This window comes from Microtus ochrogaster, linkage group LG3, assembly GCF_000317375.1.
Source record: "Microtus ochrogaster isolate Prairie Vole_2 linkage group LG3, MicOch1.0, whole genome shotgun sequence".
NCBI classification, from domain to species: domain Eukaryota; kingdom Metazoa; phylum Chordata; class Mammalia; order Rodentia; family Cricetidae; genus Microtus; species Microtus ochrogaster.
In genome coordinates, this window is record NC_022029.1 from 42221134 (window position 1) to 42241125 (window position 19992).

At 48.1% G+C, this 19992-nt stretch overlaps 1 protein-coding gene across 3 annotated transcripts in view; it reads left to right on the top strand.

Annotated features, from left to right (window-relative positions):
* Nod1 (nucleotide binding oligomerization domain containing 1) overlaps positions 1-15719 on the top strand; it is a 51999-nt gene extending 36280 nt beyond the window's left edge. For all 3 annotated transcript variants that reach the window (XM_005360818.3, XM_026786042.1, XM_026786041.1), the window contains exons 7-12: positions 611-694; positions 3654-3737; positions 4494-4577; positions 7249-7332; positions 11342-11425; positions 14645-15719. In XM_005360818.3, coding sequence (XP_005360875.1) covers positions 611-694; positions 3654-3737; positions 4494-4577; positions 7249-7332; positions 11342-11425; positions 14645-14717 — 493 coding nt within the window. In that variant the 3' untranslated portion in view covers positions 14718-15719. The remainder of the gene's footprint in view (positions 1-610; positions 695-3653; positions 3738-4493; positions 4578-7248; positions 7333-11341; positions 11426-14644) is intronic.
* Positions 15720-19992: the final 4273 nt, after the last annotated feature.

Consider the following 19992-nt stretch of genomic DNA (forward strand, 5'->3'; position numbering starts at 1 on the left):
AGTGTCATCATAAAGAGGTCTCACCCTAAAGCCCCTGCCAGCCCCATGGCCATACTAGTCCAGCTGGCCAGATGTGCTCATCTTGTGGAGGAAACATGACCCAGTGTGGGGTTTGGCTGTTGGCGGCAGTGGAGAGTTAGCTCTTTAATCTCCCTAGCTACTGGCTGGAAGGAAGGGTTGTATCTATTGCCCTTTTGGGGATACCAGGCAAAGATCCTCTTCTCCTGGGGAGCTTGATCTTTGGCATTGTCTTAGATGTGCCCCTTCAGGCTGATAATCATCCAGCCCTCTTCATAATGGAAACACTTAGTTTGACCATTGTCAATAAATGTGGGCATTCTTGAGCCTACTACAGAGAGTGGTAGTTCTGGGGTCATTCTGAGAATCCCAGGCAAGGCTCCAATGGTTGACTACCAGCAGAGATCGTGGGCCACCTCATAGGGTCAACCCAGGCTGTGGGTCCCTCCCTGAGAGGAGGCCACAGGCATGGATATATGTGTGAACAAGATCACCCTGGCAAAAAAGCGTAGGCGGGCTCAGTGTCGGGAAGAAGGGTGGCCTACTGTGGAGTCCCTATACAGAGGCTAACCATGCATGTCTCTCCCTGCAGACTGGGAAAAAACAGAATAACAAGTGAGGGTGGGAAGTGTGTGGCTCTGGCTGTGAAGAACAGCACCTCCATCATTGATGTTGGGTAAGTAGAAGGGACACCCTATCACACACACACACACACACACGGTGTATACAGCCTGCTGTCTGCGCGGGCACTAGCTGCTCTTCTGGACATCAGTGTGCCACAAGGACCCTGGGGCTGGCAGCACAGACACCCTGATGGCTTCTGCATGAAAAATGGGTGGGAAGTGTAACACAGGGACTTCACACACTTTTACTTATTTAGAAATCAGCATCATTGTGATTGGGACACGGGAGCCTGGCTCTCTGTGTTCACTGCTGCCAGACATTGGTCCTGTTTTTATGAATTTACTATTCTCTGGTTAGCTTGTTTTTTTTTTTTAATGTTAAAAATTGTGGTAAAATTCACATGATATAAACTCAACCACCTTTCCCATGTTTAATTATGTAATTCAGTGGTGTTAAGTGCATTTATGTAAGGCAGCCATAACACCATCTTTCTCCAAGGAGCTTCTTGGCTCTGGCTGTCCATTCCTAGGCATCCAGATCCAAAGTTGAAGATATCACAGAGGTTTGTTGTTGTTTTGGTGATGGCTTATTTTACTTGCACGACACCCCCAAGGGTCATTCCTGTTGTCAGATGTGAGAGTTCCCTTCCTTTCAGGCTGACTGTCCTCAGAATATCTGCATTTCATTTTGCTCATTGGTTTCTCTGTCACTAGACACCTGGGTTGTGGACACTGTTGATAGCCTTGGGTACACAGACATTCCTGCTAGATCCTGCTCGTACTTTCTGTGCTTAAACGCCCTACTGGGTTGCAGTAGAGTGTTGACTCAGTTTCTGACTTCTTGGTTCATTATGATTTTTAATCTAAACTTTTATGGATATTGGTCTTTTGCCTGCATGTATGTTTGTGCACCACATATATGCCTAGTGTCACTGAGGACAAAGAAGGCATCTGATCCCCAGGAACTAATTTTATGGATAAGTGTGAGCTGCCATATGGATGCTGGGAATCAAACCCAGGTCCTCTTATTCTCAGAACCAGCTCCCTGTTTTTTCTGTCTGATTTCTTGAAGGTCGCACGTGGTGTTCCTTAGAGCAGCGCTTCATTTTACACTCCCACCGGCAGTGCGCGTGGGTCCCATTTGCTCCACCTCTTTGCCAGCACTCCCCCCCCCCGTTTTGTTAACAGCAGCCATCCTAATGGTAGGAGGGGTATATCTCATGGTGGTTAAAAAACTCGTTGTGGCATTGTCATTTTTCCTGGATTATAAAAGAGAACATGGGGCTGGAGAGATGGCTCAGAGGTTAAGAGCACTGACTGCTCTTCCAGAAGTCCTGAGTTCAATTCCCAGCAACCACATGGTGGCTCACAACTATCAATAATGAGATCTGGTGCCCTCTTCTGGCATGCGAGCATACATGGAAGGAATGTCGTATACATAATAAATAAATAAATCTTTTTAAAAAATAAAAGAGAACATCGGTGGTTTTCTTGAGATACTATGGGGAATATGAACAATAACAAAAATTGTCTTCCCAGAATTGCTTTGAAGCTGGGTATAATAGTACATGCCTGTAATCTCAGAATTTGGAGGGTGAAGGCAAGAGGATCACAAGTTCAAGACCAGTCTCAGCTATATATCAAGTTCAAGGCCAGCCTGGGCTATTTAAAATAAGAGACTCGCCACTGACATTTGAGAGCATGGGAACTCTTTTCAGTTCCCTCTCTCCCCCATTACTCCTTTTACAGAGCAGAAACCAACCCACGTGGACTGAATTCTGTCTTCATTTTTCACACAGTCTCATGTCATAGTCTGACACTTTCTTACAAAATTGATGCTACTCAGTTGGTATTGTGCATGTATTTTCTCCGCAAAGTACTGGAAACCGGGGTCTCATAGGCCATGCCTGAAAGCAGCCTGCTGGGTCTTACTGCAGAGGTCAGACCCTGTTGTGCGTGGGCTGGGCACATTGTTCTGCTCCCTGGAGACAGAGGCCAGTGCTCGCGTCTGTGAAAGCACAGAATCTTCTTCACTGCTCTGCGAAGAATGACCTCATTATTTCATTTGACAGAGAAGGAAACTGAGGCCTAAGACATGTTAATGTTTATGTAGGGTTGCACAGCTGTCTTAAGTTAGTTGTGATAAAGACCATGGGCCCAAATTAGCTTGGGGTGGGAAGGGTTTGTTTGGCTTACATTTTCCCATCGCAGTCTATCGCTGAGGGAAGTCAGGGCAGGAACTCAAGCAGGACCCACAGGGGAATGCAGCTTACTGGCTTGCTCCCCAGGCTCACTCAGTCCGCCTTCTTAGACACCCCAAGATCTCCTGCTCAAGGGTGGCACCGCCCACAATGGGTTGGGCCCTCCCACATCAATCAAGATGGGAGCATTTTTTTCCTCTGAGGTTCCTCTTCCCAGTGGCAGAGCCTGAGGTGAGGGTCTCAACATGCAGAATGTGTTGGATAATCCTCTGAGAGGTCTTTCTGGAAAGGGAAGTCAGCTTCATTCATTGTTCTAACTCGCCACCGAGACTCTAGTGTCACGCAGGGCCTGGCTGGCAGCATTCTTACCACATACAAGGAAGGTTTCTAGATGGTTTTAGCCACAGTTCCACGCCTTGGTTTCCTGGGAGGCCAAAATCATCAATGGCCTCTTTGCTTGCCCACTGTTGACCCAGGGTGGGAGGCTAGCCCTCCTTTCAGGCCAGGGTAGCCTGGGAGTTACTTTCTAGGGCAGTTGTGGGCTGAGGGTCTCAGCAAAGAGCGTTTGCAAAGTTCAGAAAGGCTGGTCTCAAACCGCACCACCTGCCGATCTGCCTGTCTGTGTTCGAGGTTGCTACTGCTTTCAGGCCTCTCTATAACTGGGAGCCCAGGGCAGGCTGCTTGTGCAGCTGCAGGCTGGGATCAAGGTCACCCCTCCGGCAGTTGCCTGCTGGAAGTGAATCCAGAGGGGCAGCTGACATCAGATGGAGATGTGACTGTGTAACAGTCCATTGCTTGCCTCTGCTTTCAGGATGTGGGGCAATCAGATTGGGGATGAAGGGGCAAAGGCCTTCGCAGAAGCATTGAGGGACCATCCCAGCCTGACCAACCTCAGGTAACATGCTTTCTGAGAGGTGTGCTCCTGGGGCCCGTGGGGGGGCTGTTGGGAAGGGGTGGCTGGCTTTCCTACTGGGGCAAATTTGATTGGCACATGACTTCTTTTGATCAAGTTTTTCTCCGTGGGTGTGAGGCATGCAGTGAGGTGCTTTGCTCAGTGAACAACAGAGAGACTTGGGACACCTGCAGTCCCTCAGCCATCTTGAGGCACACCGTTGGAGGAGGAGGCTGGGAGCAGTTTTAAAGCCCAGACAAAACCAGAGGGACCCTAGCCCCTTTGCTGCTCTTTCTTTTTTCTGAGATAATGGACAGCCTTCCGTTAGCAAGCACCGTGGCCTGATTCCAGCATCTTGGAATCTTGGAGTATTGTAGGCTCTACCGTGGAAAGGGGGTTCAGGACTTTCCAAGGTCTTTTCATGGGTCTCTGAAACTCTCCAGTGATCTGAGTTGCCCAATGAATGCCCTATGCACAAGCCTGGCACAGTCCACTTTGGGAGCACCAGGATTCCTTGGCCTTCAGCTCATATGCGAACCCCCGAGTTCTGCCTTTGTTTTCCACCTGGTCTTTTCAGAAACAGCCATAAGCCTGCCCTCATACTCTTAGACTGCCAAGCCCAGGCTACTATGGGCCAAGTGCTCTGCTTCCTGCCTGGGTCTGTGTCTAGACAGGAACTTTCCAGATGTCTGAATGTTGCAGGCAAGGCCCCCTGTGGATGTGTCTGTAGTAACCCAACCCCTGTGTTTTTCTTTCTAGTCTTGCATCCAATGACATCTCCCCTGAGGGAGGGAAGACCCTTGCACAGGCCCTGAAGCACAACACCACTCTGAAAATATTCTGGTAACATCTTGAGTCATTTCCAAGGGTTGGGTTTGGTTGTTATTCCCAAAGTTATGGAATCTAAACTGAAAAGCGCGTCTCCATTATAAAGGAGAATTAAATTTTCCCAAGCCATTTCCCCAAACCCAGGACTAATACACGGACGAAGTGAACTTTGTCACCCTCAGCTTCTGTGAAGGTGCCAGAAATCCCTTCAAAATGCTCTCACCCAGGCCTGGCTTTCATGGACCTTGTCCAAAATACCCACGTCCCCCTCTTGCATGGCCATTCACCCATGCAGCTGCCTCTTACCATGTGCACACATTACGATTTGGCTTCTGTGCCCCGCCTGTTACTAGAGACCTGGAATTCTTATGCTTCGTCACCCTTACCTTTCTGGAAGACCATTTAATCCTTCGTTTTCCTTAGCTTTCTTTGTGAGCAAATTGCAATACCCCGTGTGTCATCCTCTTGCCTCCCGGTGCCCATTAGATCTTGCTAACCTAGTATTAGTTACTTATCTTGTTGCTATGACAACATGCCTGATAAAAGTAACTCAGGGAGAGAAGGTATTTACTCTGGCTCACAGTTTGAGGCTACCTTCCATCCCGATGGGGAAGGCAGGGCAGTGGAAACATGAGCATGAGTTGATGCTGTCAGGACTCGGAGAGATGAATACTGATACTCAGTTTGCTTTCTTTCAATTGGCTGTGATGCTTGTGGCCATGGGATGATGCCATCCACATCTGCCTGCATTAACCTACCCCATTAACCCGGGCTGGAAACTCCCCCCACAACATGCAGAAGTTTGTCTCCTCAGTGATTCTAAGATCCTGGCAAGTTACCATCAGTATATATACCATTACACACAGTTATTGAAAATCCCATCTTGTGCCCAGTGTAGGGGAGAACACTTGTAGCCCCAGCATTCAAAAGGTTGAAGCTGAAGGACTGCAAGTTTAACACCAGCCTGGCCTTTGTCGTGAGAGTCTGATTCAAACAGTACCACAAATCATCTTTTTGAGAGCCCTGACACTAAATCTGTTGCCATGAACTCATTTTTAATTATTTTCCTTCCAAAATGTTAATATTTTTAAATAACATATACTTTTTAGAAAAAATGTGCAGATGAAAATCTGAAAAGTAGGAGAAGAAAGGATTTCTCATGGTTTTCAAATACTACCATTCTCCAGATGTTTGTATGTTCAAATACATACAAATATATGTATAAATATATAAATAAATATAAATGTGTTAGTGTATAAATAGGGTTCTTCACTATGCATTGCATACTGGACATGTCCATTCCAGTCAGGATGTCTCACTGCCATGCTGCTGACGTTTTGGCTGGGGCTGGGGCTGCCCAGTGCATTGGATGGTCTACTGAAGCATCCCTGGCCTCTACCTGTTAGATGCCAGGAGCACCTCAAATTGTGAAGGCCAAAAGGTCTCCCTCCAGGCACTGTTAAGTGTCCATGGACAGCTAAACCACCCTGGTTGAGAGCCACTGCTCTCCATGGACAAGAATGCAAAATTTTTAGCGCAAGCCATGGGTCCTTCTGCACCTTTCACGCGTGTGGATTCATCCCACAGCAAGTTGGTCTCCTGGGCACCCTAGCACGGCCTCCTTATTTATTCTCTCTTATTGTCTCTAAAGCACAATGCACCTTTGAATGGGTGCTTCCTATTTCATCAGTTTCTTCTGTTGGCAGGCACCTAGAATAGTCCATATTTTGCATCATGAGCACAATACCCCAGTGTGTGTGGCAAGGCCTAAACCTTTGTTACACATCTTTTCCCTTTTCAGCACTGAGGTTCAAGCTCAGGGCTTTGGGCAGGTTGGCCAAGAGCTCTGACACTGTGCTGTATTCACAGCCTTTCAATTATTTTTTTTTTAATTTCGAAATAGAGCCTTATTAAGTTAGCCGGGCTGGCCATAAACTCACAAGTCCCCTGTCTGTGCCTCTGAGAAGTTGGGATTACAGATGCCAGATGCCACTGCCTTTTTTTTTTGCTTTGATGAACATCTTGCAACATCAGGGTGAATTTCTAGTCTGATGACTTTCATCAAATGCAATATATTTAAGTTTGGGGTAGATGTGATCAAAGAATGATCTTTTAAACAGTGCCGGTTCTACTGCTGTCTTCTTCTTTCACCCATCAGAACAGGAAGGTCCTCTGCTGTTGACATCTGGGAGCGTCAGTGCTTTGTCCCATCAGCTGCTGGGTGCAGAGCAATCGAGAGGCTTCCCGAGTTTGTCACGGGGTCTTTGTCCTTCACAGTAGCTTCAGAGAACAGCTGCGCTTGGTTCACCATGCAGGGTTTTCCCAGGTCTCCATGGTGACCTGGGCATTGGGCTGCCAGTGGCATTCAGCGGTTTAGGGGCTGGAGGCTGACCTGCAGGCACTGGCTCCTTGTAATGTGGGTCCTTCACTTCCATAAAATCCAAGTCTAGGTGAGGAGCCACACTGCAGGAAGGTGGGCAGGAAACAGCTCAGGGAAGGACCGACTGGAAGCGAGTGCCGTTATTTGAGTTTACCTGCCTGCCATGATGCAGGATTTCAGGGTAGACTGGGAGCCTGGCCCTCAGCATGTGATGCAGGTCTTGGGGGAAGGCCCTGAGTGGCTCTGTGAACTCATAAACAACATCTGTCCATCAGCACTCCTGACTCAACATTTCCTCTCTTCTAGGCTAACCCAAAATGAACTTAATGACGAGGCAGCAGAGTGCTTCGCCGAGATGCTGAAAGTCAACCAGACACTGAAGCACTTATGGTAGCTCATGGGGCTGGGGCCTGGACTCTGCTTCCCTGCACAGTCTTTACGATGAAATCTACATATCACAGCATCCCACCCTTGATAGATGGTTTTTGTTTTCTTTTCTTTTCTTCTGTTGTTATTTGTTTTCCTGGGTGGTGTTGGTGTATGACTTTAATCCCAGCTCTTGGGAGGGGCAGAGGCAAGTGGATCTTTGTGAGTTCCAGTCCACCCTGATCTACAGAGTGAGTTTCAGGACAGCCAGAGCTACACAGAGAAACCCCGTCTTAAAAAAACCAAAAAAGAAAGTTTAGAGGTTTCTCAAATCACAAAGTTGTACTGCTGTGACTGTGTAGGTCCAGACCGTGTTCACTGTCCTCCCCCAAGCCCTGTTCTGCCATCTCTGTGCCCTGGTGACAGATTTCTGACTTTTGTCTCAGTTGTGGGCATTTCATAGAAGTGGAGCCATTGAGCCTGACCCTTCATCTGTGCTCATTAGCACAGCTCCCAAGGTTAGCCCACACATGGCAGGCGTGCAGGGGATGGAGATGCATTTGCTCATCACCAGTTGATAGATGTTGGACCATTTCTTCTTCCTAACTATTCTAATGCTTCTCTAAGAGTTCACACACATATTTTTGCAAGGGCGCATTTTCATCTTGCTTCTGTACATACGTAAGCACCGACTTGCTGCTAGCTTAGCGAGCAGGCGTGTTTGACTTTCTGAGGGAACTCCACACAGTTTGCCACAATGGAGGCCAGCATTGTGAGGATCACTTTCTCCCCATTCCCATCAAAACTTGCTTCTCCTTTTTTTTTTTTTTGCAGTGGATTTGTTTGCTTTCTTTTTTAAATGTGATTTGTTTTTTATTTCATACCCATATAAAATGTTCTTTGAGCAAAGTGCCAATTTATCCTCTCTTGTTCTTTTCCTTCACAGAGAATTTCTTCTTCCTCCTCTTCTTCCTAAGTCTTCCTCCTTTTGTGTTGTATGTGTGTGTGCACAGGTGTGTGTCTGTGTGTGTGTCTGTGTGTGTCCCTCTGTGTTTCATTATGGTTGCTGGCAAGAGCCTGAGTGGAGGGTTACTTACTAGAGCTGGGCACTACTGACCGCATCACTGAAGAATATGACACCCCCCCCTCCCCGTTCTCCCGCCCATAGCTTCTGTGGGAGGAATAGATCTCATCAGCCCCTTTCCCAGCCATGATGGAATGTTGCTGGCCCTGTCTGTGCAGACGGCCATGTCTTCTGCGAGTTCATGGGTGTGACAGCCATGTCACGTCCAGAAAACAATCCCCTCTCTGCCTTCCAGCTCTCGTGCTCTCCCTGACCAAGCATTGGAGGGACGGTATGTACATCCCGCTGCACGCCAGTTATAAACTCTACACTAAGAGTCACCTGCCACGAAAGTATTGTCTCTCACCAAGGCCAAGTGCAGCATTTTCTATGGGTACAAACATAAATATTGAGAGGATAGTTTGACACCGTGTCCCGAGGATCTGTTGCCCCTCTTGGAGTATAGCCGTATAGTGAGTATGAACGCACACTGTGCTTTTGATTGTCCTCACGAGCCAACAGTGTTGAACATCTTCTCACACACCTCTCTCTTCCTGGGCACCTATCACTGACGAATATCTCCACACCTTTAGCTCATTTAAAAACCCAGTCATTCGTCTGTTTATTGTTGAGCTGTAAGAACGCCTCATTCTGTGTGCTAGACATTTTGTACATAGGTTTGTAGGCATCGTCTCCTTCCTCTGGACTTTTCAGTCCCTGATAGTGATCTCGGAGGCACAGCCATTTCTGGTTTTGATGAAGTCCAATTTGCCCACCTCTTCTGTAGCTGTTTATGTTTGAGGAATTTTACTTGATGGAATATTGCCTAACCCAAGGTCACAAAGATTTATATATAAGTTTTTCTCTTAAATTAGGTGAACAGTTGTGGACATATTGAGGTGTGTGTGTATATATGTGTGTGCGTGTGTGTGCGTGTGTAGAGATCAGAGGTCAAAGTCCAGTGTCTTTCTTGATTCTTCTTCATTTTATTTTTTAAGACAAAACATTCCATAGAACCTAGTGCTCACTGATTTGACTGTACCAGGACCCACAAGCCCCAGTGATCCTCTTTTTATATGAGTGCCAGAAATCTCGACGCGGGTCCTTACGCTCGGGCATCAACACCTTACCTGCCGTCTCCCTGGTCCCCCATTTGGAGTTAACTTTAGAATGTGGTATAAGGTAGAAGTCTTCATCCTCTCCACATAGACGTCCGTTCTGAGGGAGCATCAGCTGAGCAGCTCAGACCATCAGTGCATGCTTGTCCAACAGTTGATTACACGTCCAGGAAGAGTCTAGCTTGTCATGTTATGTGTCGGTTCTTATATCAGAATCTCATTGTGTGGACCAGTCTTGTCTCAAACTCAGGATCCTCTTGTGTCGGCCTCCTAAGTGTTGAGGTCACAGGCATGCACCACCATGTCTGGCCTCACCGTCCTTCTGTAATCAATTTTGTTCTCTCTCCAGACAGTTCTAGCTATTCTGAGTCCCTTACATTTGAAGTTTTGGGGAAAGCCAGGTTTTTCCCTTTCTTCCTTTTCTCTTCAATTTTCAGATTTCCCCTGTTCCCATCTCTGAGTGCTGGACCCTCCAGGTTGCAGAGCCCGGGAGGCTCAGAGAGGGGGTGCACAGCCATGCTGCTCTAACTGGAGATGGGGCGGTGGTAGCCAAATGTGCCCAGCTCTGCCATCTGCCTCTGGTACACTAGGTGTGCTGCTTCTTCCTGTTCTCTTGTCTCATATTTTGTTATTTTATTCGTTTGAGACAGGTGCTTATTCCATAGCTTAGGCTGGCCCTAGAGCTTATTCTGCATCTCAAGATACAATGATGAGAGCTTTGCCCCTCTGGTCACTGCGCTCTATCTTTTCCTGAAATGACACACATCAAGCATGCAGGGAAGTCCTGTCCAAGTTACTCCATCTTACAGGTGAAACATAGTGAGGGACACAGGATGCTCTCCAGTGCTCTTCAGCCAGACACAGGGGTGGTGAGAGTCTCTGACAACCTTGCTGTGCTGTCTTTCTGTGGGCAGGCTAGCTCCCATTGTCCCTAGTCCCTCGTCCATCCTGCTAGCAGAGCCCTTGTCTTCCTGGAGGGGCTCCTTCATGGATTAGTAGCCAGAATTTCGAAGACTTGGGGTTAGCAGTGGCCTCATATGCCCACAGCCTGGTGAAGAAGAGTCCATGCATATCCTTGCCTCTTTCTGAATCTATTTTCTGGTTGGGTGAAAGCATTGCTACAGACCCAGGTCCAGGCTGCAGACCAGGGCTTTAGTATGCAGATCAGGGTTCAGCCTTCAGGCCAGGGCTCCAGGCTACAGACCAGGGCTCCAAGCTGCAGGCCAGGGCTCCGGGCAGTGCCTGCCCCCCAGCCTTGCATGTACTTTGCTTGACTTGACTCATGTCAGTCTACAGCACACATCCTCTGTGAAACTCTGTGTATCAGTGCCCCATCACTGGTACTGTGAGTAACAGCAGCAGAAAACCCCTTCCCTGCCCACTGTTCTAGGTGTTGGGAAGAACCTGCCACCATCTTACAAGTCTTTGGGTTCCCAAAGAATTGATGACAAGTTGGTAGCTACTTTAAGTTCTGAACTTAAATACCCAAAACCTTAAATTCTGCCCTGCCTTTGCCTAACTATCTGGAAGGAGATGGCAGATAGATTGCTCTTGTTGTTCAGTCCTTTTGGGCTGAGGATCCCTGCAATGAAGGACAGGGACACACACACACACTCACACATACACGGGGGTATCTGTTGACAATTACGCTATGTATGAATCTTGATATATCACAATCACTATGTAAAACGCAAACATTAAGGAGTTTCAGTGCTGTTCTTTGTTCTCGTGTGTCTGAGGCCCTGTAGTCCAATGAGGAATTATGGGGATCCTGTTACCCTCTAACCCTGACCTCATAGGATACAGATTGGACCCAGTCTTCTGTGTTGACACAGGTGTACTCTCCTTTCAGGCTTATCCAAAATCACATCACAGCCACGGGGACAGCCCAGCTGGCTGAGGCACTGCAGAAGAACACCACCATAACAGAGATTTGGTAAGACCACGCTCTTGTCACAACACCCGATTTCATGGTCTCTGAGTGAGTGCCACTGATCACTTCATGGGATCCTGAAGTGATCCCACTTCCTCCTTGACTGTGAGGACGATGTGGGGAGGGGCAGCAGTTCCATGACTGGAGGGGCCCCAGCTCTTTAAAGCTCTTGTTTGCCTGATGCAGTGGCCCTGAGTATTCGCGAATGTTTTGGAAATGTGTCCTGGAAGCCAGGCCTGGAGTATTCCCTCCCAGTGTGATCCAGGGAAGCTGGCAGCAGCAGAACCAACTCTTGATGAGAACACAGAGGCAACTGTGGATTCCCTGAGGTTTACAGAACAGCCTCACTAGGAGCCCAAGCCCTAAGTTCAGGGGGTGGATCCCCTTAACCACTTTCTCCCGTGTGAGTGGGGAGAGAAATTCAAGCCCCAAGACCTCCTGAGATATAGTCCTCCCCAGTTATTAGCTGCTGAAAGGTGTTATTAGCTTTGCCTTGGAAATGTCGCTGGGTCACACACTAGCCCAAGGGCTGCAGCCAGCATTATTTTGAAATGAAACCCATAACTGGAGGTTTCTCTCTCATGTACCCGTTCCTGAATAACCACTCTGAGGCTTAATGTTAATTACAAACTGACTGGTCTATTAGCTCAAGCTTATTATTAACTATCTCTTACAACTTAAATTAACCCATTTCTATTGTCCTATATCTTACCATGATGCTCGTGGCTTGCTACCTCACCTCTTGTTTGCCTGGACGCTGCTGGCATCTCCCTGACTCTACCCTTTTGCTCCCGGTATCTGTTTGTATTTCCTGCCTAGCTCTATTCTGCCTGGCTATTGGCCAAATTAGCATCTTTATTAACCAAAGGTATTCACAGCATACAGACGGGCATCCCACATCAGCAACCAAGGGCAATGAGGTACCAGCAGCATCTGCGCTGTCTCAGCCACCTTGCCTGAGGAGTGCATCTAGACAGATCTGTTTAAATGCTGGTTCTAGACTCTTGCCTCTGAGGTAATTCTACATCCTTTCGTGTTGACCATCATGGAGAATGTGGCTCTTACTCATGGTCGCACAGCAAAGCGTTTATGAAAAAGACCGTCACAGAGATTAGAGCCCAACTCCAACAGAACATACTGTGGTGTTTGTGCTGAGGCCAAACTTTCTGTGAGGCAGTCCTGACTGAGGGCCTTAGGATCAGGTCTGCCTCCTGATACTGCCAGGCACTCGCGTGATGTCTCTATCTGTCATTGAGCAACATGAACTTGAGAGCCCGCCTTGGGCTGCTGCTAAGACTCCAATGATGAACACGTGTGAACTGCCTCATGGGCTCACTCTGAGATCAGGAAGGAGCACAGAATGGGAAATAACCAAGTCTAACCACGAAGGCTGCAGGATCAGGCAAGGCCAGGAGGGAGCTGGACACAGGGCAGACCTCCTAAGGAAGAAATTTTAGACTAAGCCGTCAAGGATGAATGGAAGTTGGAAGGTTGGGGTAGGTCTCAAAGTGCTACATGCTAGAGAAGGGCACACACAAAGGCCCAGAGTTTGAGAAGTGTCCACCAAGAACTACAAGCAGTCAGATATGATGGTACATGCATTTATCAGCACTCAACTCTATGGGAGTCTGAGGCTAGCCTGATCTGGAGGGAGACTGAGGCAGAAGCAGCATGGTCAGCCTGCTCTACATAATGGGACCCTGCATGGTGATTAATATTGACTGTCAGTTTGAAAGGATCTAGAATCACCTATAAGGGAAATCTCTGGGCATGTCTATGAGGAAGTTTTGGTTGAATTAACTGATATGGAGAAACCCATGCTAAATGTGGATGGCAACATTCTGTGTACTGGGGCCTCAGACTGAATAGGGGTAGAGATAGATATATAGATGGATGATAGATAGATGATAGAAGATAGATAGATGATAGAAGATAAATGATAGAAGATAGATGATATAGATAGATAGATAGATAGATAGATAGATAGATAGATAGATAGATAGATGAGAGAGCAAGCAGAGGGTCAGCGCTCATCTCTCTCTTCCTGACTGCGGATGCAATGTGACAAGTCACCTTGGCTTTTCTGCCATTCCTCCCTCAAATTGCATGTTGACATAAACCCTTCCTTCCTCAGATGCCTTTGTCACAGCAACCAGAAAATAAACTAATAGGCCCTGTCTAAAGAACTCCACAGTAGGGGGCTGGAGAGATGGCTCAACGGTTAAGAGCATTGCCTGTTCTTCCAAAGGTCCTGAGTTCAATTCCCAGCAACCACATGGTGGCTCACAACCATCTATAATGAGGTCTGGTGCTCTCTTCTGGACTACAGGCATACATACAGACAGAACACTGTATACATAATAAATAAATATTTTTTAAAAAAAGAACTCCACAGTAAGCTGGTGTGCTATAGACTCTGTGGGTGTGGAAGAGGGAGCCCCTGGGGGCTGAGGAGATAGGCAGAGCCCAGGTCTGAAAGGTCTCGAGGTCAGATCATGAATTTTGACCTTTATACTGGCAGCAGGGGAAAGCTGGTGACGGGCGTGAAACAGGAAGAGGATGTGGTCAGCCTGAGCACATCTCCTAGAGCAGTCAGTAAGACCCTGCTGGGTCCACGGAAGGGTCTGGGCACTCAGAGAGCTGTAGGGGAACTAGGACCACAGAGGGGCCTCGGGTTCTGACCCAACTGAATGAAGGGAGGGACTCTTTAGTGAGCTGGGGCCTCTGGGCTGCTGTGGCAACGTTGGACTGTGTGGAGACATCCAGAGAAAGATGTCAAGAGGAAGCTTGCCTAACTGACCCAGCTGTGGCAAGACAGAGGCCAGGAACCTAGGGCCCAGCTGGTCCCCAGCCTTGGAGGGCATGAGAGAGCAGGCCAAGAACAAGTACCCAGAGACAGGAGAAAGACGAAGAGTCTAAGGTGTCCACCTGAGAGAGGACACAGTGCCGCAGGGAGGAAGAAGTCAAGACAGCTGAAATTCTGTGAAGGCCCAGAAGACCTGAAAGTGTCACTTAACCTTGGGCTTATAGAGGCCGCTAGTGAGCCCTGTGAGGTGTAGTCAACAGAGGAAGGGCAGCAGGGAAAGGCTGGTATTAACATCGGGTGTGCTTTTTAATTCAGGGTTGTATGACGCACACAGTGTGTGGAGTTCCTTATTGGGACAGGATGGATGCTATCCTATAACACTTTGTGTGAAGTTTGCTTTTTCTCCTTCTCACTAGTCTCAACGGAAACCTAATTAAGCCCGAGGAGGCCAAAGTCTTTGAGAATGAGAAGCGGATCATCTGTTTCTGATGGACTCTCCTGGGCTGGACCTTTGACGTAGGTTGCTCCTTGGTCACAGACAGCACTGCGCAGTCAGCAGAGACACAGGACGCTGTGCAGGGCCTGCAGCAAGGGGACTGTTAGGAACCCTCCCCTGTAGATGCTCAGACTGGCAGTGCCCAAGCCATGGCTGGGACTGTGCAGACGTAGAGCTTCTTAGGAGCCACTGTCATCACTCAAAACCAGCAAGTTTTTCTATACAAAGAGGTTCCCTGCATATCCACAAGTGTCTGAAGATGAAAGGAGAGGAAGCAGGGGGCCAGCCTCAGCTCCCACAGAAGCCTGCTTGCAGGATTCACGGGACCGATGGTGCCTTCAGGAAAGAGCTGGGAACTTGGGCAGAGCCGACAGCAGCTTTTCGCAAAGAAGGCACTTGGTGACCACACAGTTATCTTGAAAGCTCCTTCCTCTGCTCAGTACCCCCTCCCACTGTACAGATCCGTTCCTTCCTCCTAGCCGTGATTATTGAAGTAGGTCCACCATAGGGAGGGCTCATTCAAGGGCCCCCAGCGAGCTGATTGTCAAGGGCTCATCACAGACTTTGGTTTCCGTTCTGGATTCTCCCTGGCTGCAAATGGGAATCAGAGGATGCCCTCTAGATCCATCTCAGAGGAACTCTAGGCCTTAAAGAGTACTGAGGTCCTGCCTAGAGTTTTCCCCCATCTCTACCTGCCCCCCCCCGGGGGAGGGGGGAGAATCAGTTCCCATCCTCCACAGCAGCAGGACTTGCCTCAATGGTCCTTCGATCTCAAGCAAAACTCTCTCCCTTGCTTGTGAGCGGGAAGTATGGTCATGTCCTCAGCAGTTGGAGGGTGACCGAGCACAGCCAAGACTCAGATCAGCCAGCAAAGCATGGCAGATACCCACCACCACGGTGGGCATGTGGGGATGCCCAGCAGGGTGGGATGGTTGGGGATGTTGCCAAATAACATGTTCTTTTACCACCTCATTTGTTAATAAAATATACTTGCTATTTCTAGTGGCTAAGTCTGGGGGTTTTCTGAAGGGACGCTGTCTGGAGGGAACACTAGGAGACTTGAGCCGCAGCCTGGCTCACTGCAGTGGGCGTCCTGGGGAGTCATGCTATACAGCAGAGGTGTTACCAAGGGACAAGAAAGGTGGAGGCAGCATCCAAGGTCGCTCTACCCGGTCTCAGAATCCAAATGGGCTGTTCCTGAGTCAGACACATGGGCGTGTCAGGGTGGAACAGGCCCCATTTCACACCACGAAAGCACAGTGGCTCCTGTAGGCCAGCTGTCTCCAGGGGCTCATGGCTGGGTGGAAGGCCAGGGGAGCTTACGGCAAGAGGCTCTGAGTCAATAGTGGTAGCTAGAGACAGTTTAGGGGACCCTCTGACTTCACCTTTTTGGTCCCAGAATTTGTGTGGTTTTGAAAGGGAGGGTACAGTTGAGGAAGCTAGGGGGAACACTGTAGGGGTTGACAACCCCAATCCCATTAGGGCAGTTCCCTTAAAAGCACTACTGTGGGGATCCCCACCCTCTCCACTACAGGCCCCGATATTCACCGAATAATCACCCTCCGGGTTGGCAGCATTCCCCTAGCCAGACTGGGAGGAATCTACCAGAAACACAGGAAATAGCAGCATGCCACGGGTCAGTGACGCTTGCAATGCGCCGCACGCTCCCCAAGTCTTACAAGAACTTCTCCGGGATAAAGCACAGATTTATCAACAGTCAAAGTGAAACCCTTGAGAGGCTAAAATGTTCTCATTATTGCCCTTGCGGCTATCAGAACTGTGACCTGGGGCGGCTGGGCATGAGTGTGGGTTTGGATTGCAAGCCTATCATACTTCATTCAGTCCTCCTGGTGGCGAGAGGCGGGCTCTGCTTTCTCAGAAACCGAAAGTAGCTCCCTGCTTTATAGCAGAGGTAGGCAGAGGCTCCACATAGCCGAAGAAAAGAAAATGAGTCTTCCAGTGGCCCACCCCTGTAATCCTGCTGTGAAGAGGCTAAGGCAGGGCCATTAGTTCAAGGTCAGCCTGAGCTAAGGGAAGAGGATTTGCCTAGGAGGTGCAAAGCCTGGGTTTCATCCCTGGTATTTATTTCCCTTCCAAATGTAAATGACAATGAAAATTTTCTATATGAATTTTGAATATAGTTTATTTCCATAGGATGCTCTGACTGATTTGAGAGAAAAAAAAAACACACAGTTCCTACCATTCATAGATGCTATCATAACATATCCAAGCTGATCTGGAACTTTTCTCTTAAAAATATTTATTTATTTATTTATTTGATGTGTGTGTGTGTGTGTGTGTGCGCGTACATATGTATGTGTGTGCTTGCATGAATATAGAAGTCTGAGGACTTGTTCCTCATGTGCTATCCACCTTGTTTTTGAGACAAGGTATCTCATTAGCCTGGATCTCACTGAATAGGCTAGGCTGGGAGCCAATGGCTTATAGGGACCTCTGCTTGCCACCATACCTGGCTATTCTTTTAAATATAAGCTGTGGGGGTCACAATCAGGTCCTCATGCTTAAAGATAAGTACTTTGCTGACTGAGTTGTCTCCCTACCCTGGATCGTACTTTGAAAAGCCTTGTAAATCACTAACACCTGCTGTGTGGGAAGTCCTTCTGTATGTGTGTTGCTTTTATCGGTTAATGAATAAAGAAACTACTTTGGCCTGTGATAGAGTAGAATAGAGATAGACAGGGTAAACTAAACTGAATGCTGGGAGAAAGAAGGCGGAGTCAGAAGACGCCATGGAGTCGCCAGAGGGGAAAGAGGCAAGCTGCCAGCTGAAACCTTGACAGCAGACCACAAGCCTTGTGGTAAAATATAAAATAATAGAAATGGTTTAACCAAAGATATAAGAGCTATCTAGCAATACGCTTAAGTGATTGGCCAAGCAGTGATTTAAATAATTCTGTTTCTGTGTGATTATTTGGGGGAGTCTGTACGGCCGGGAAATGAACAAGTGGCCTTCTACAACACACCTGAGTAGAATTAACTTCATGACATGCCTCACTCTGCCACAGCCTGCCTGTGGCTGTGGGCTGGGCATAAGACTCTTGGGATCTTGATTTCCTTCTTGAAAAGGAGAACCCAAGAGTTGTAACTGAGGAGTGTAACTGTGGTTGTAACTGAGGAGTGTAACTGTGGTTGTAACTGAGGAGTGTAACTGTTGAGAGTGGGAAGGGAGGAAGGAAGGGAGCGGCGCTGGCATAGGATCCCCACTCTACAGCACTAGCCCCCACAAGCCTGCCTTCCTCTCTCCCAGTCAAGTGGACTCCCCACTTGTTTCTTCTCCCTCAGGCTGAGGGAACCTCCCAGCAAAGTCAAACAGGACAGTCAGCTTCTCATCCCCTCCCCAAAAAAACTGGGCATCATGCTTCTTATAATCCTCTAGCTCTGCCAATGAAGACAGCAGCTAGTCCTCACCAGAGTCCCTGAAAGGCACTGTGGTCCACGGGTGGACTTGGCGGGCACGGGTGGACTTGCCGAGCACGGGTGGACTTGCAGAGCATGGCTGGTTGCCATGTCTCCACTGCAGGAGTAAGAGCAGGGTTGGAGCTGGCACTACAGTACAGACCCAGACCCTTTCAGGTTCTGCTATGGCTTCATTTTGAAATAATCCCCCCAGTGTTGATGTGTTGAAGATTTGGTCCTCAATATGGAAAAGTCCCAAAGCTGGTGCTTTGGAAAAGTAATTGTGCAATGGATGATCTGACCTCATTGAAGGGTTAATCTACTGATGGGTTATTGGAAGAAAGTATAAAACTCAGTTGGGGTATATTTTTAGGTCAGTGGAGGCATGCCCTGGAGAGGGTGTTTCTTGTTCCCTGGCTACAACCTGTCACTCACTTGCTCCCTTATTGTCACTGCTTCCTGGCCACCCTGAAGAGAGCAGCTTTCCTCCTCCCCACCCTTTTGCCATGACTTCCTGCCTCACCCAGGCCCATAGAAAGAGCCGAGGGACCGTGAGTTGAAACAGTGAACTGAGTTGAACATTTCTTCTCTAAGTTACTTGCTTCCTGGTGTTCCGTGACAATGTTGGGAAGCTAGCACTACTTAACCAGGAAGAAACATTAATATTTTTAGTTCATTTCCAGATGTGGCACATGTGGTAGTTTCTGGTAACGAACTACCTACCTAGTTGACAGAAACAAACAAAACCTTGCTATGGTGCTGAGAGGTAAAACCATGACCATTATCCAGCTCTACAGAGCATGTGATCAGCTCCAGAGGTGGCCAAGACACGCTCACAATCACGCAGACAGCTAAAAGCATCCTGTAATAGAGTTGCATGGGTGCGGGGGGGGGGGGTATCCCAATGCTGTTCGCATCAACTGAGAAGGAAGGAACCTCACCCACAACCAGCTTAGGAAAACAAGGATGCTAAACAAGCGTGTGGTTCCCCTCTTAATTACTTGACTACTCTTTTGAGTTGGTATGTATCAAAATGCCTCATGATTTTCCCTAAATTGTTTGCTTTCTCACTGTAGGGAAACTCAGAGTCAGCTCAGGATGCCCCAAGATCAAATTCTCAGCACAGAGAGAATTTATTTGTCCCAGAGGGACAGAAGGAGGGGAATAAGAGACAAAGACAGGAGATAGAAGAAGGGGAAGGGAACAAGGGCAGAGTTATTTGTCCCAGTAGGGGTTGGGGGCCAGCAAAGACAAAGGACTGTGTCTAGCTAGAGGAGACAGATGTGGCCCATGGATAAATGGTGGTTTATAAAGTAAGATAGGAAATCCAATGTTAGGATGAGGTGTTTAATTTTAACTGGGCATGCTAATAGGTGACTTTGATGGCAGGATCTTGGTCGTCAGCCTCAGGAGTAGAAAGTGGCCTTTGTGGGATGAATCTTGGCAGCTAGCTTCAGGAATGTAATCTAATGGTTTTCAGAGGCAATGGGGAAGAAGGGCAAGGCCTGCCAGAGCCATGTTTGCCAGGCCTGAGCTGACTGGAGTTTCTTCACTCACAGCACACTTGTTTTTGTTAAAACCGACCTTATTATGTTGAACATTTAAAATACTGCACATTATCACATTCCTTTTCTGTTGCTTTGACCAAATACCTGAGAAGTTCAGTATAAAGGGACGATTTGGGCTCATGATCTTGGAGGTGTCAGACCAAGGTTGGCTGGATAGGTGACTTAGACATACGTGGCAGAAGGGGCTGTTTACCTCCTAGCCATAGAATAGAGAGACCCAGAGGCTAGGGATGAAGGCCTGTGTCCCAGTGTCCACAGAGACCCAGAGGCTAGGGATGAAGGC